Genomic DNA, 15,478 nt, shown 5'->3' with positions numbered 1-15,478 from the left:
TGTGAGCTTTGGTCTGTTGCTTTTGTGCGGCCACAGCTGTTCAAATTGTTGGACGCTCATGAGAGATTGACTAGCTCCCGTGTCCAGTTCCATGTTGACAGGTATCCCGTTGAGTAGGACCCTCATCATTATTGGAGGCGTCTTGGTGTTAGAACAGTGGACATTGATCGTGTTAAGCCGCTGTACCTCGGTGTCCCGGGCACTGTCCCCACCGTCTACTGGTCCGCTTTCCAACCCTTCCGATTCGTATACCAGCCGAGCTGCTGTTTTCTGCACATGCGAGCCAGATGCCCTGTATAGTTGCAGTTTCTGCAAACAGCATGCTGAAATCGACACCCCCTTGTTGAGTGCCTTCCCTCACATCTCCAGCAGAGACCGCTTCCATTGTTTCTGAAAGATGAGCTGCGTCTGGCTGATCTCTCTTGAGCTTCTCTCAGTCTGTATTTGATTGCTCGCATTGTGGGTTGATGAGGTATGAACGGCCGTTCATGTGGCCCTTGATGGCTTCTGGCGCCACTGCCTGCTGTTGAAGGCTTGCTCTCCTGCCTTTGTCTGTGTGTAGGTGTAGTGGCTTGTTTCACGCTGTGAACCCCTTGTTCCGATGTTTCGTTAGTTGTCGTACCCGCAGTATAGATCAACCTCGTTTCTTCTTCTCCTGCCAAGAATGTCTGTGCGACCAGTGCTGCTGCCTCTAGGGTCAAGTTCTTGGTCTCTATAAGTTTTCGGAATATACCTGCGTGGCCTATTCCTTCAATAAAAAAGTCTCTCAGTACTTCTCTCTTTAGTTCATCGGAGAACTCACATAAACTCGCCAGCCTCCGAAGTTCCGCCACAAAGTCGGGTATGCTCTGGCCCACACAGCGTCTGTAGTTGTCGAACTTGTGTCTGGCCATGTGTAGGCTGCTCGCTGGCTTCAGGTGGTCTCTCACCAGTATGCTCAACTCTTCAAACGACTTGCTTGCTAGTTTCTCGGGTGCCAGCAGGTCCTTCATTAAGGCGTATGTTTTCGAGCCACAGCTGATCAAGAGATGGGCTCTTCTCTTGTCTGCCTTATCGTCGCCCAACCAGTCTTTGGTTACAAAGCTTTGCTGGAGCCTTTCTATAAAGTCCTCCCAATTGTCTCCAGCATTGTATTTCTCATCTGAGCCGTTGGCAGCCATTCTGTGAATTCTGTGATCCCGTAACTCGTCGCCACTGTTAAGTCCTGACCCTGCAGTACAGACTTACACGAGGCACATGCTGAAGTCAAGGTCACTCTGGACCTGCACCTTTATTTCACAGCTCTCGAGTGCCACACTTGCCTGAGACCTGCCGTTATATACCTGTGTGGAACAGGTATGCAGTGTCTCCTGCAAGTGCACCCCTGGTGGTAAAGTATGCTTGTGGTTACAGGTCATATCTAGTTACAGTCATGTATAGCATGGTAAGATACAGTTATATACAGTAGTGTGAGACACATGACAGAGAGAAACAGAGTTAATGTTTCAGGTCGATGACCTTTTGTCAGAAATGGAAAACATTAGAGATATAGCAGGTTGTAAGCAAATAGGGGGAGAGGAGGAAAAAACAGAAGGGAAAATCTGTAATCGAGTGGAAGGCAGGAGAGACTGAAAGACAAACGGTCTGATGGTGCAAGACAATGGGACAAGAAAAGAAACGAAAGCTGGGTCTAGAAGAGGTGTAAATGGGAATATCAGAGTCATCAGCAGCTGCCGTCTGAAAAAATAGGGGCAGAGGTTATGGTCTGAAATTGTTGAACTCGATGTTGAGCCTAGAAAGCTGTAAAGCACCTAAACGAAAGATGAGGTGCTGTTCTTCGAGCTTGCGTTGAGCTTCATTGGATCAGTGTAGGAGGCCAAGGATGGAGAGGTCAGAGTGGGAATGGAGAGGGGAATTAAAGTGACAGGCGACCGGAAGCTCAGGGTCACACTCACGGACTGAACGGAGATGTCCCACAAAGTGGTCACTCAATCTGCGTTTGGTCTCCCCAATGTAGAGGAGACCGCATCATGAGCAGCGAATACAGTATACTAAATTGAAAGAAGTACAAGTAAATCGCTGTTTGGGGCCCTGGATAGTAGGAAGGGAGGAGGTAAAAGGGCAGGTGTTGCATCTCCTGCACTTGCACGGGAAGGTGCCGTGGGAAGGGGAGGGGGTGCTGGGGGTGATTGAGGAGTGGGCCACGGTGTCGCAGAGGGAGCGGTCCCTTTGGAATGCTGAGAGGGGAGGGGAATCTTGATTGGTGGTGGGAGCACGCAGGAGGTGGTGGAAATGGCGCAGGATGTTCCGTTGAACGTGGAGGCTGGTGGGGTGAAAGATGAGGACAAGGGGAACCCTGTCATGATTCTGGGAGGGAGGGGAAGGGGTGAGAGCAGAAGTGTGGGAAATGGAACGGACACGGTCGAGGGCCATGTTAACCATGGTGGAGGGGAATCCTCGGTTGAGGAAAAAGGAAGACATATTGGAAGCACTAGTGTGGAAGGTGGCATCATCAGAACAGATGCGATGGAGACGGAGAGACTGCGAGAATGCAATAGAGTCCTTGCAGGAAGCGGGGTGGGAGGAAGTAAGCAAGTTGGAAGCATTAAGATGACAGATTACATCTGACATGTGCCCTCTACAGCTCACAGCTTTACCAAAGTTTGGAGCAGATTTTTGACTTCACCATGTAGACCAAGGCCCCGATATTTATTGTAAAGTTGCTATTTGTCCTCCTCATTCATGTCCTTTGGATGACGAGCTTGCCCACTCCCAGACATTGACAGCCACTGTCCTACGTGGACAATACTGTGGTGAAAAGGAAGAAAAATTTTCATTTTTACAATGCCTTTTATAACCTCCGAACATCCCAAGGCACTTTACAGTCAGTGAAGTCCTTTTGAAATGTGGTCACTGTTGTAATATAGGAAACACGACAGCCAATTTGCACACAGCAAGCTCTCACACACAGCAATGTGATAAATTACCAAACAAGTAAGGAGTGAAATTGGTTGAGGGATACATATTGCCAAAGACATCAGAGAGAGTTCCTCTGCTCTTCTTCGAAATAATGCCATGGTATCTTTTACATCCACCTGAGAGGGCAGACACATCCTCAGTTTACATCTCATCCGAAAGACAGCACCTCCGACAGTGCAGCACTCCCTCAGCACTGCACTGGAGTGTCGGCCTGGGGTGGGACTTGAATCCACAACTTTTTGACTCCGAGGCGAGAGTGCTGCCCACTGAGCCACAGCTGATCCATCTGCTGACCAGGATCTTTGTGCAAAGGCATCACCGGATCAACCGGGGTCGCTCTGCTCCTTTGGGTTTGAGATTCGGTATAGCATCGCATCCTCAGACAAACCCTGCCAATTTCTAAACTTCCATCTGTCCAAGTACTGCAATTCCACACAAAGATTCTTGGAGACAGGAACCTGCTGGTTTCTGAGTGATATCAGATGTCTTGCTGGGTAATGGGACAGCAGACTGCTGGCTAATATCATCATTATTTTATTTGAACAATGAAAGTAATCAAAGCATTAGTGTCAAGCAAGGCGACAGATAGAGGGACTTCCATTTATATAGCAGCTTTCGTGACCTTAGGATACCCCAAAGCGCTTTACAGCAAATGAAGTACTTTTGAAGTGTAGTCTCTGCTATAATTTAGGTGCCATAAAAGGGTTTTGATAAAGTAGAATGGGAGAAACTGTTTCCACTGGCAGGGCAGTCAGTAACCAGAGACACAGATTGATGCTAATTGATAAAAGAACCAAAGGGAAAATAAGGAATTATCTGAGGCAGTGAGTTGTGATCATGCACTGCCTGAAAAGGTGATGGATGCAGATTCAGTACTGACTTTTAAATGGGAATTGCATATATACCTGATGGGGAAACATTTTCAGGGCTACGGGGAAAGAGCAGGGGAGTGGAACAAATTGAGAGTCAGTGCTCATAGAACTGTACCCCAGTGAGAGTCAGTGCTCATAGAACTGTACCCCAGTGAGAGTCAGCGTGTGTGGGACTGTACCCCAGTGAGAGTCAGCGTGTGTGGGACTGTACCCCAGTGAGAGTCAGTGTGTGTGGGACTGTACCCCAGTGAGAGTCAGTGTGTGTGGGACCCGTACCCCAGTGAGAGTCAGTGTCTGTGGGACCTGTACCCCAGTGAGAGTCTGTGTGTGTGCAACTGTACTGCAGTGAGAGACGGTGCCTGTGGAACCGTATATAAGAACAAAAGAAATAGGAGCAGGATTAGGCCATATGGCCCCTCGAGCCTGCTCCGCCATTTAATACCTTCATGGCTGATCCGATCGTGGACTCAGGTCCACTTCCCCGCCCGCTCCCCATAACCCCTTATTCCCTTATCGGTTAAGAAACGGACTATTTTTGTCTTAAATCTATTCAGTGTCCCAGCTTCCACAGCTTTCTGAGGCAGCGAATTCCACAGATTTACAATCCTCTGAGAGAAGAAATTCCTCCTCATCTCAGCTTTAAATGTGCGGCTCCTTATTCCAAGATTATGCCCCCTCGTTCTAGTCTCCCCTATTAGTGGAAACATCCTCTTTGCATCCACCTTGTCAAGCCCCCACATAATCTTATACATTTCGATAAGATCACCTCTCATTCTTCTGAATTCTAATGAGTTGAGGCCCAACCTCCTCAACCTTTCCTCATAAGTCAGCACCCTTATCTCCGGATCAACTGCCTTCAAAGCAAGTATATCCTTTCGTAAATATGGAAACCAAAACTGTACGCAGTATTCCAGGTGTGGCCTCACCAATACCCTGTACAACTGTAGCAAGACCTCCCTGCTTTTATACTCCATCCTCTTTGCAATAAAGGCCAGGATTCCATTGGCCTTCCTGATCACTTGCTGCACCTGCATACTATCCTTTTGTGTTTCATGCACAAGTACCCCCAGGTCCCATTGTACTGCAGCACTTTGCAATTTTTCTCCATTTAAATAATAACTTGCTCTTTGATTTTTTTCTCCCAAAGTGCATGACCTCACACTTTCCAACATTCTACTCCATCTGCCAAATTTTTGCCTACTCACTTAGCCTGTCTATGTCCTTTTACATATTTTTTCTGTCCTCAGACATTGCTTTTCCTCCCATCTTTGTATCGTCAGCAAACTTGGCTACATTACACTCAGTCCTTTTTTCCAAGTCATGAATATAGATTGTAAATAGTTGGGATCCCAGCACTGATCCCTGTGGCATCCCACCAGTTATTGATTGCCAACCAGAGAATGAACGTTTTATCCCGACTCTCTGTTTACTGTTAGTTAGTCAATCCTCTATCCATGCTAATATGTTGCCCCTAACCCTGTGAACTTTTATCTTGTGCAGTAACCTTTTATGTGGCACCTCGTCAAATGCCTTCTGGAGGTCCAAATACACCACATCTATTGGTTCCCCTATATCCACCCTGTTTGTTACATCGGCAAAGAATTCCAGCAAATTTGTCAAACTTCTTTTCCCTTTCATAAATCCATGCTGACTCTGCCTGACTGAATTATGTTTTTCCAAATGTCCTGCTACTGCTTCTTTAATAATAGACTCCAACATTTTCCCAACCACAGATGTTAGTCTATAGCTTTTCATCTGCCTCCTTTTTTAAATAGGGGCGTTACATTTGCTGTTTTCCAATCTGCTAGGACCTCCCCAGAATCCAGGGAATGTTGGTAAATTACAACCAATGCATCCACCATCCCTGCCACTACTTCTCTTAAGACCCTAGGATGCAAGCCATCAGGACCAGGGGCTTTATCTGCCTTTAGTCCCATTATCTTACTGAGTATCACCTCCTTTGTGATTGTGATTGTGTTAAGTTCCTCCTCCCCTATAGCCCCTTGACTATCCACTGTTGGGATATTGTTAGTATCCTAAACCGTAAAGACTGATACAAAATATTTGTTTAGAGTTTCTGCCATCTCCATGTTCCCCATTACTAATTCCTGGGTCTCGTCCTCGAAGGGACGAACTCACTGTACCCCAGGGAGAGTCAGTGTCTGTGGAATTGTACCCCAGTGAGAGTCAGTGCTCATGGAACTGTACCACAGTGAGAGTCAGTGCCTGGGGAACTATACCCCAGTGAGAGTCAGTGTCTGTGGAACCCGTACCCCAGTGAGAGTCAGTGTCTGTGGAATTGTACCCCAGCGAGAGTCAGTGTCTGTGGAATTGTACCCCAATAAGAGTCAGTGCTCATGGAACTGTACCCCAGTGAGAGTCAGTGTCTGTGGAACCCGCACCCCAGTGAGAGTCAGTGTCTGTGGAATTGTACCCCAATGAGAGTCAGTGCTCATGGAACTGTACCCCAGTGAGAGTCAGTGCCTGGGGAACTGTACCTCAGTGAGAGTCAGTGTCTGTGGGACCCATACCCCAGTGAGCGTCAGTGTCTGGGGTACTGTACCTCAGTGTATGTGGAACCGTACAGGAGTGAGAGTCAGTGTGTGTGCAACCCATACCCCAGTCAGAGTCAGTGTGTGTGGAACCTGTACCCCAGTGAGAGTCAGTGTGTGTGGGACCCGTACCCCAGTCAGAGTCAGTGTGTGTGGGACCCGTACCCCATTGAGAGTCAGTGTGTGTGGGACCTGTACCCCAGTCAGAGTCAGTGTGTGTGGGACCCGTACCCCAGTGAGAGTCAGTGTGTGTGGGACCCATTCCCCAGTGAGAATCAGCATGTTCTCTACTGCCTCAGGCAATTTGTTGCGGAAACACTCATCCACACTATATAAATCACAAGTGTCAGGTCTCTGCCATCTCGGGGAGTTTGCAGCTTATTCTGTAAGTGGGCAGAGCCTCCAGCTAATAATGTCATCAGGAGGCAAAGCCAGGATCGGGTTCCCCACCCCCACCCCTCCCCCGACCCCGGGAGTTCCTACTGCACTGGGACTTGGCGTATCTGTGGAGGCCGCGGTGAATCGAGGGACACTCAGTGAGTCGAGGTATTACGGACTCTCAATGGGTGACAGTGAACCCCCCAGATAGGGGAGGGGGCGCGGAGGGGGTGTGAGCAGAGAAGGACGTGGTTAGTGGTGGACGCCCTGGGCTACACCCCTATAATGGGGGGGGGGGGGTCGGAGTTTCCATCCGCATGGGGCAGTCGATCTGCCTGTAATGTGGCAGATGGAGTATAATGTCAGAAAGTGTGAGGTCATGCACTTTGGCAGAAAAAAATCAAAGAGCAAGTTATTATTTAAATGGAGAAAGATTGCAAAGTGCTGCAGTACAGCGGACCTGGGGGTACTTGTGCATGAAAGGCAAAAGGATAGTATGCAGGTACAGCAAGTGATCAGGAAGGCCAATGGAATCTTGGCCTTTATTGCAAAGGGGATGGAGTATAAAAGCAGGCAAGTCTTGCTACAGTTATACAGGGTATTGGTGAGGCCACACCTGGAATAATGTGTGCAGTTTAAGTTTCCATATTTACGAAAGGATATACTTGCTTTGGAGGCAGTTCAGAGAAGGTTCACTAGATTGATTCTGGAGATGAGGGGGTTGACCTATGAGGAAAGGTTGAGTAGGTTGGGCCTCTACTCATTGGAATTCAGAAGATTGAGAGGTGATCTTATCGAAATGTATAAGATTATGAAGGGGCTTGACAAGGTGGATGCAGAGAGAATGTTTCCACTGATGGGGGAGACTAGAACTAGAGGGCATGATCTTAGAATAAGGGGCCGCCCATTTAAAACTGAGATGAGGAGAAATTTCTTTTCTCAGAGGGTTGTGGATCTGTGGAATTCGCTGCCTTAGTGAGCTGTGGAAGCTGGGACTCTGAATAAATTTAAGACAAAAATAGACAGTTTCTTAACAGATAAGGGAATAAGGGATTATGGGGAGCGGGCAGGGAAGTGGACCTGAGTCCATGATCAGATCATCCAAGATCGTATTAAATGGCGGAGCAGGCTCGAGGGGCAGTATGGCCTACTCCTGCTCCTATTTCTTATGTTGTTATGTTTTTATGTAATGGGGCTCACGCCTGCCTGCCCCGAGCAGATGAGGTGCCCGCTCACTGACTTAAGCAACTCTGGCGCTGGTTGGCGTTGGAGGACAACGGTGAGCTGGGCATTGGCCTATTAGGTGGGATTGCGAGCTGTACTTGCTGGGCCTATGGATAGTCAAGGAGATGAGCGACTGTCTAATGCTCTCAGTGTTGCTTGGCAGGTGGGAGGTGGCCTGATTTAATGCCGCTCAATAAAACCCACTATAACCTTTCGATTTTGCCTTTCAGCTGGAGTTTCATGGTGTCATCCTTCGGCACTGCAGCAGTCTCCTTCACAACTGGCGCCTTGGGATTCTGGGCACCCCTGTTCCTACTCCGTGCACAGATCGCACAGGGGTCTCCAGTGCATGGTCACAGCACCTCGCAGGACAGGTAAGGCTGGTCAGCACTTCTCATTAAGTTAACAACAGCAACTTGTATTTATATAGCGCCTTTCACGTAGTGAAATGTCCCAAGGCGCTTCACAGGAGTGTTATGAAATTAAAAAATTGGACTCCGAGCCACATAAGTAGAAATTAGCGCAGGTGACCAAAAGCTTGTAGATTTTAAGGAGCGTCTTAAAGGAGGATAGAGAGGCGGAGAGGTTTAGGGAGGGAGTTCCAGACCTTGGGGCTCAGGCAACAGAAGGCACAGCCACCAATGGTTGCGTGATTACAATCAGGAATGCTCAAGATGGCAGAATTAGAGGAGCGCAGACATCTCGGGGGGTTTTGGGGCTGGAGGAGATTAGAGAGATAGGGAGGGGCGAGGCCTCGGAGGGATTTGAAAATAAGGATGAGAATTTTGAAATCGAGACATTGCTTAACCAGAAGCCAACTAAGAATAACTAGAGATGGGCATGTAGTGGTTATCTTACTGGACTAGTAATCCAGAGGCCTAGACTAAAAACCCATCTTGATCAATAATGTGTTTTAGGGAAGGAACCTGCTGTCCTTACCCAGTGTAGCCTATATGTGACTCCAGTCCCATACCAATGTGGTTGACTCTTAACTGCCCTCTGGAGTGGTCTAGCAAGCCACTCCGATGCATCAAACCATAGTGGTTCAAGAAGACAACGCCCCCCCCAGGGCAATTGAAGATGAGCAATAAATGTTATCCTTGCCATTCCAAGCAGGAAGATCAATCCTGCGCTCTTTGATCACTTGATTTCCTGGCCTACTGCCTCGAGTACTACCGACCCCTGGGACCACCAGGATAAGGGTGGCAGTACTTGGCGGATGAGTGGCAGCCACCCCGCTAGTGGCCGTGTTGAAGGGAGAGGCTCTGGGGTGGCCCTCTCGTCCGCGCCCTCTTTTTCCCATTTATTGCCCATTTAGATTGTTAACTGTGGCTCAGTGGGCAGCACACTCGCCTCTGTGTCAGAAGGTTGTGGGTTCAAGTCCCCCTCCAGGAACTTGAGCACATAAATCTAGGCTGACACTCGCAGTGCAGTGCTGAGGGAGTACTGCACTGTCGGAGGTGCCGTCTTTCGGATAAGACGTTCAACCCTGACCCCGTCTGCCCTCTCAAGTGGATGGGAAAGATCCCATGGCACTATTTCGAAGAAGAGCAGGGGAGTTATCCCCGGTGTCCTGGCCAATATTTATCCCTCAATCAACATAACAAAAACAGACTACCTGGTGATTATCACAATGCTGTTTGTGGGAGCTTGCTGTGCGCAAGTCGGCTGCTGCATTTCCCGCATTACAACAGTGACTACACTCCAAAAACGTACTCCATTTGATGTAAAGCGCTTTGAGACGCCCGGTGGTCAAGAAAGGCACTATATAAATCCAAGTCTTTCTTTTCATCTCCAGTTACCCTGAGCTTTGATACACCTGAGAGATTTGCTCAGCCAGAGGGCAGTTAAGAGCCAATCACGTTGTTGTGGCACTAGAGTTACACGTTGGTCGGGAGCTTTCCTTCCGTAAACAATATCGGTGAACCAGTTGGGTTTTTACGACAATCTGACAGCTTCATGGTTGCTTTCACTGAGACCAGATTTTTATTTACAGATTTGTTTTAGAACTGAATTCAATTTCTTGAACTGTATCAAACCGTAGTGGTTCAAGAAGACGACCACCCCCAGGGCAATTGAAGATGAGCAATAAATGTTATCCTTGCCAGCAATGCCCATTCCAAGCAGGAAGGTCAATCCCCTGCTCTTTGATTTGAACTCCCATTCTCTGGATTATTTGTCCATCATCATCATAGGCAGTCCCTCGGAGTCGAGGAAGACTTGCTTCCACTCTTAAAGTGAGTTCTTTGGTGGCTGAACAGTCCAATACGAGAGCCACAGACTCTGTCACAGGTGGAACAGATAGTCATTGAGGGAAGGGGTGGGTGGGCCTGGTTTGCCGCAGGCTCTTAACGTTGCCTGCGCTTGATTTCTGCATTTGTCCAGGCCTCTGGTGACATAACCAGTACCCCAGTGTACCCCATTTTTGCTGCACCTCAAACCCTCACAAAAATCTCTCAACGCTCACACCGAGCCTTTATTTAAAACAAGGAATTGGAGTTTCATCTGCTCTCTATGAAGTTGTCCCCTGCTAATGGCTCTGCAATATGTCCAGACAGTGGCCCAGAAATTGCTGGAGTGGGGCGTCTCGCAATGAGCTTTAACAGCGCGTCCAGCAATTCCTTGAAGCTCATGGAGAGGTTGAAGGTGAGATCTCGCTGCCGCAGGGCTAACGGCGGAGCAGCGTGGATCATCCAGCAACTTGTGGCGATTTGCAACTCACGCCATATCTCTTCCTCATCACAAATTGCTGCTTCATTACACACTGATAATGGGAGGGGTGGGGGGTGTCCTTTCATTCACGTTATTTTGCCAGAAAATTCTGGCCCAATATTTTTTTTTTTAGAGTGTAGGGGAGGAGGATGGAGGCAGGTTAAGAGTCATTCTTTCAAATGGTGCAGATACAGTGCTCGCAATGGACACTCTGTAACACTGTGCTAGTCAGAGTAGGAATCGCAGGATAGCTCAGATGAATACGTGGCTTGAGAATTGGTGCAAGAGGGAGGAATTCAAATTCCTGGGACATTGGAACCGGTTCTGGGGGAGGTGGGACCAGTACAAACTGGAAGGCCTGCACCTGAGCAGGACCGGAACCAATGTCCTAGGACGTGTGTTTGCTAGTGCTGTTGGGGAGGAGTTAAACTAACATGGCAGGGGGATGGGGACCTATGCAGGGAGACAGAGGGAAATAAAATGGAAGCAGAAGCAAAAGATAGAAAGGAGAATAATAAAAGTGGAGGACAGAGAAACCCAAGGCAAAAAACAAAATGGGCCACATTACAGAAAAATTCTAAAGGGGCAAAGTGTGTTAAAAAGGCAAGCCTGAAGGCTCTGTGCCTCGATGCGAGGAGTATTCGGAATAAGGTGGATGAATTAACTGCGCAGACAGCAGTTAACGGATATGATGTAATTGGCATCATAGAGACATGGCTCCAGGTTCACCAAGGCTGGGAACTCAACATCCAGGGGTATTCAACATTTAGGAAGGATAGGCAGGGAGGAAAAGGAGGTGGGGTGTCGTTGCTGGTTAAAGAGGAACTTAATGCAATCGTAAGGAGAGACATTAGCCTGGATGATGTGGAATCAGTATGGGTGGAGCTGCGGAATTCCAAAGGGCAGAAAACGTTAGTGGGAGTTGTGTACAGACCACCAAACAGTAGTAGTGAGGTTGGGGACAGCATCAAACAAGAAATAAGGGATGTGTGCAATAAAGTTACAGCAGTTATCATGGGTGACTTTAATCTACGTATTGATTGGGCTAACCAAACTGGTAGCAATGCAGTGGAGGAGAATTTCCTGGAGTGTATTAGGGATGGTTTTCTCGACCAATATGTCGAGGAACCAACTAGAGAGCTGGCCATCCTCGACTGGGTGATGTGTAATGAGAAGGGACTAATTAGCAATCTTGTTGTGCGAGGCCCCTTGGGGAAGAGTGACCATAATATGGTAGAATTCTTTATTAAGATGGAGAGTGACAAAGTTAATTCGGAAACTAGGGTCCTGAAATTAAGGAAAGGTAACTTTGACGGTATGAGGCGTGAATTGGTTAGAATAGACTGGCAAAGGATACTTAAAGGGTTGACAGTGGATAAGCAATGGCAAACATTTAAAGATCACATGGATGAACTTCAGCAATTGTACATCCCTGTCTGGAGTAAAAATAAAACGAGGAAGGTAGCTCAACCATGGCTAACAAGGGAAATTAAGGATAGTGTTAAAGCCAAGGATGAGGCATATAAATTGGCTAGAAAAAGCAACAAACCTGAGGACTGGGAGAAATTTAGAATTCAACCGAGGAGGACTCAGGGTTTAATTAAGAAGGGGAAAATAGAGTACGAGAGGAAGCTTGCAGGGATCATAAAAACTGACTGCAAACGCTTCTATAAATATGGGAACAGAAAAAGATTAGTGAAGACAAACGTAGGTCCCTTGCAGTCAGATTCAGGTGAATTTATAATGGGGAACAAAGAAATGGCAGACCAATTGAACAAATACTTCGGTTCTGTCTTCACGAAGGAAGACACAAATAACCTTCCGAATGTACTAGGGGACAGTGGGTCTAGTGAGAAGGAGGAACTGATGGATATCCTTATTAGGCGGGAAATTGTGTTAGGGAAATTGATGGGATTGAAGGCCGATATATCCCCGGGGCCTGATAGTCTGCATCCCAGAGTACTTAAAGAAGTGGCCCTAGAAATAGTGGATGAATTGGTGATCATTTTCTAACAGTCTATCGACTCTGGATCAGTTCCTATGGACTGGAGGGTAGCTAATGTAACACCACTTTTTTAAAAAGAAGGGAGAGAGAAAACGGGTAATTATAGACCGGTTAGCCTGACACCAGTAGTGGGGAAAATGTTGGAATCTATCATTAAGGATGAAATAGCAGTGCATTTGGAAAGCAGTGACAGGATCGGACCAAGTCAGCATGCATTTATGAAAGGGAAAGGGAACCTTCTGGAATTTTTTGAGGATGTAACTAGCAGAGTAGACAAGGGAGAATCAGTGGATGTGGTGTATTTGGATTTTCAAAAGGCTTTTGACAAAGGTCCCGCACAAGAGATTGGTGTGCAAAATCAAAGCGCATGGTATTGGAGGTAATGTACTGACGTGGCTAGAGAACTGGTTGGCAGACAGGAAGCAAAGAGTCAGGATAAACGGGTCCTTTTCAGAATGGCAGGCAGTGACTAGTGGAGTGCCGCAGGGCTCAGTGCTGGGACCCCAGCTCTTTATAATATAAATTAACGATTTAGATGAAGGAATTGAGTGTAATATCTCCAAGTTTGCGGATGACACTAAACTGGGTGGCGGTGTGAGCTGTGAGGGGGACGCTAAGAGGCTGCAGGGTGACTTGGAGAGGTTAGGTGAGTGGGCAAATGCATGGCAGATACAGTATAATGTGGATAAATGTGAGGTTATCCATTTTGGGGGCAAAAACACGAAGGCAGAATATTATCTGAATGGCGGCACATTAGGAAAAGGGGAGGTGCAACGAGACCTGGGTGTCATGGTTCATCAGTCACTGAAAGTGGACATGCAGGTACAGCAGGCAGTGAAGAAGGCAAATGGTATGTTGGCCTTCATAGCTAGGGGATTTGAATATAGGAGCAGGGAGGTCTTACTGCAGCTGTACAGGGCCTTGGTGAGGCCTCACCTGGAATATTGTGTTCAGTTTTGGTCTCCTAATCTGAGGAAGGACGTTCTTGCTATTGAGGGAGTGCAACGAAGGTTCACCAGACTGATTCCAGGGATGGCTGGACTGTCATATGAGGAGAGACTGGATCAACTGGGCCTTTATTCACTGGAGTTTAGAAGGATGAGAGGGGATCTCATAGAAACGTATAAGATTCTGACGGGACTGGACAGGTTAGATGCGGGAAGAATGTTCCCGATGTTGGGGAAGTCCAGAACCAGGGGACATAGTCTTAGGACAAGAGGTAGGCCATTTAGGACTGAGATGAGGAGAAACTTCTTCACTCAGAGAGTTGTTAACCTGTGGAATTCCCTACCGCAGAGAGTTGTTGATGCCAGTTCATTGGATATATTCAAGAGGGAGTTAGATATGGCCCTTACGGCTAAGGGGTTAAGGGGTATGGAGAGAAAGCAGGAAAGGGGTACTGAGGGAATGATCAGCCATGATCTTATTGAATGGCGGAGCAGGCTCGAGGGGCCGAATGGCCTACTCCTGCACCTATTTTCTATGTTTCTATGTTTCTATGTGCACCCTGGGCATCAACAGGCAGGCTGGATGTAATTGTTATGTATGCAACACCTTGTAACCAGCATCCTACAGCCACCAGAGGGCGCATCCCTTGGGAGCACTGTATATAAGCAGGCCTCCCATACTGTACCAGCACTCGAGTCAGAATAAAGAGACTAAGGTCACACTTACTCAAGTCTACAGTATTCAGTCACATTGCTTTATTTGAGACAACAGTAATGATGTTGCGTTGGCCTTTGCTGCCGAGGTTTCCTTATGTTCCTTGCTCACCGCAGTGACTGTACTTTCCACACTCCCTCCTGCTTTGCACAGTTTAATATTCGGAGCCATAACCTGCGTGACAGGAGTCATCGGAATCGGGATCGGGGCAGCGATTTCGAAACACTTTAAGAAGAAGAATCCTCAAGCTGATCCGCTTATTTGTGCATTCGGCATGTTGAGCTGCAGCCCCTGCCTCTTCCTCGCAATCGTACTGGCCAAACGTAGCACCGCAACGGCATATGTAAGTATTGATCTTACCCACAGTACTCTGACTAGTGCTGGTGTTAATACTGATAACCACAGTACTCTGACTCAGTGCTGATGTTCCCCACAGTAATGTGACTCAGTACTGATGTTAATACTGATGTAATACAGAGGTGCTCAGGGAGATGTAAGTGAGGAACGCATTGAAACATAGCTACAGGGATGGTAAAGTAATGTTCTCAACAACTTGCATCTATATCGTACCTTTACCATGGACAAACATCCCAAAGTGCTGCTCACATATACTCTCGCTGTTTGGTTAAGGAGAAGTTCATTAGGAGATTAGAGAATGTGAAGAAAATACTTACAAGCATTGTATAAGAATGATTGTCAGATTTCATAAAGTACTTGCATATATATAGTGCCTTTTGCAACCTCAGGACATCCCAAAGCACTTTACAGCCAATTAACTATTTCTTTTAAAGTGTAGTCGCTGTTGTAATGTATGAAACGCGGCCGTCATGTTACATACAGCAAACTCCCACAAACAGCAATGTGATAATGACCAGATAATCTGTTTTTAATGAAAGTTGAAGTATAAAAACAGGACACGGGGGTAAACTCCACAACTCTACTTCAAATAGTGCCATGAGATCTTTTACATTCACCCCGAGAGGGTAGACAGAATCTTGGTTTAACGTTCCATCTGAAAGATGGCACTTCCGACATGCAGCACTCCCTCAGCACTGCACTGGAGTGAGAGCCTAGATTATGTGCTCAGGACTCTGGAGTGGCTCTTGAACCCACGA

At 47.3% G+C, this 15,478-nt stretch overlaps 1 protein-coding gene across 2 annotated transcripts in view; it reads left to right on the top strand.

Moving 5' to 3' along the window:
• Positions 1 to 15,478, top strand: part of LOC139226535 (protein spinster homolog 3-like) — a 184,616-nt gene that overhangs the window by 100,315 nt on the left and 68,823 nt on the right. For both annotated transcript variants that reach the window (XM_070857369.1, XM_070857368.1), the window contains exons 7-8: positions 8,215 to 8,358; positions 14,517 to 14,706. In XM_070857369.1, the coding sequence (XP_070713470.1) occupies positions 8,215 to 8,358; positions 14,517 to 14,706 (334 nt within the window). The remainder of the gene's footprint in view (positions 1 to 8,214; positions 8,359 to 14,516; positions 14,707 to 15,478) is intronic.

The sequence above is a fragment of the Pristiophorus japonicus genome, chromosome 16 (genome assembly GCF_044704955.1).
Source record: "Pristiophorus japonicus isolate sPriJap1 chromosome 16, sPriJap1.hap1, whole genome shotgun sequence".
In the NCBI taxonomy this organism is placed as follows: Eukaryota; Metazoa; Chordata; class Chondrichthyes; family Pristiophoridae; genus Pristiophorus; species Pristiophorus japonicus.
The sequence above is the reverse complement of the archived record's forward strand: the minus strand, read 5'-3'. Positions and strand labels throughout refer to the sequence as shown.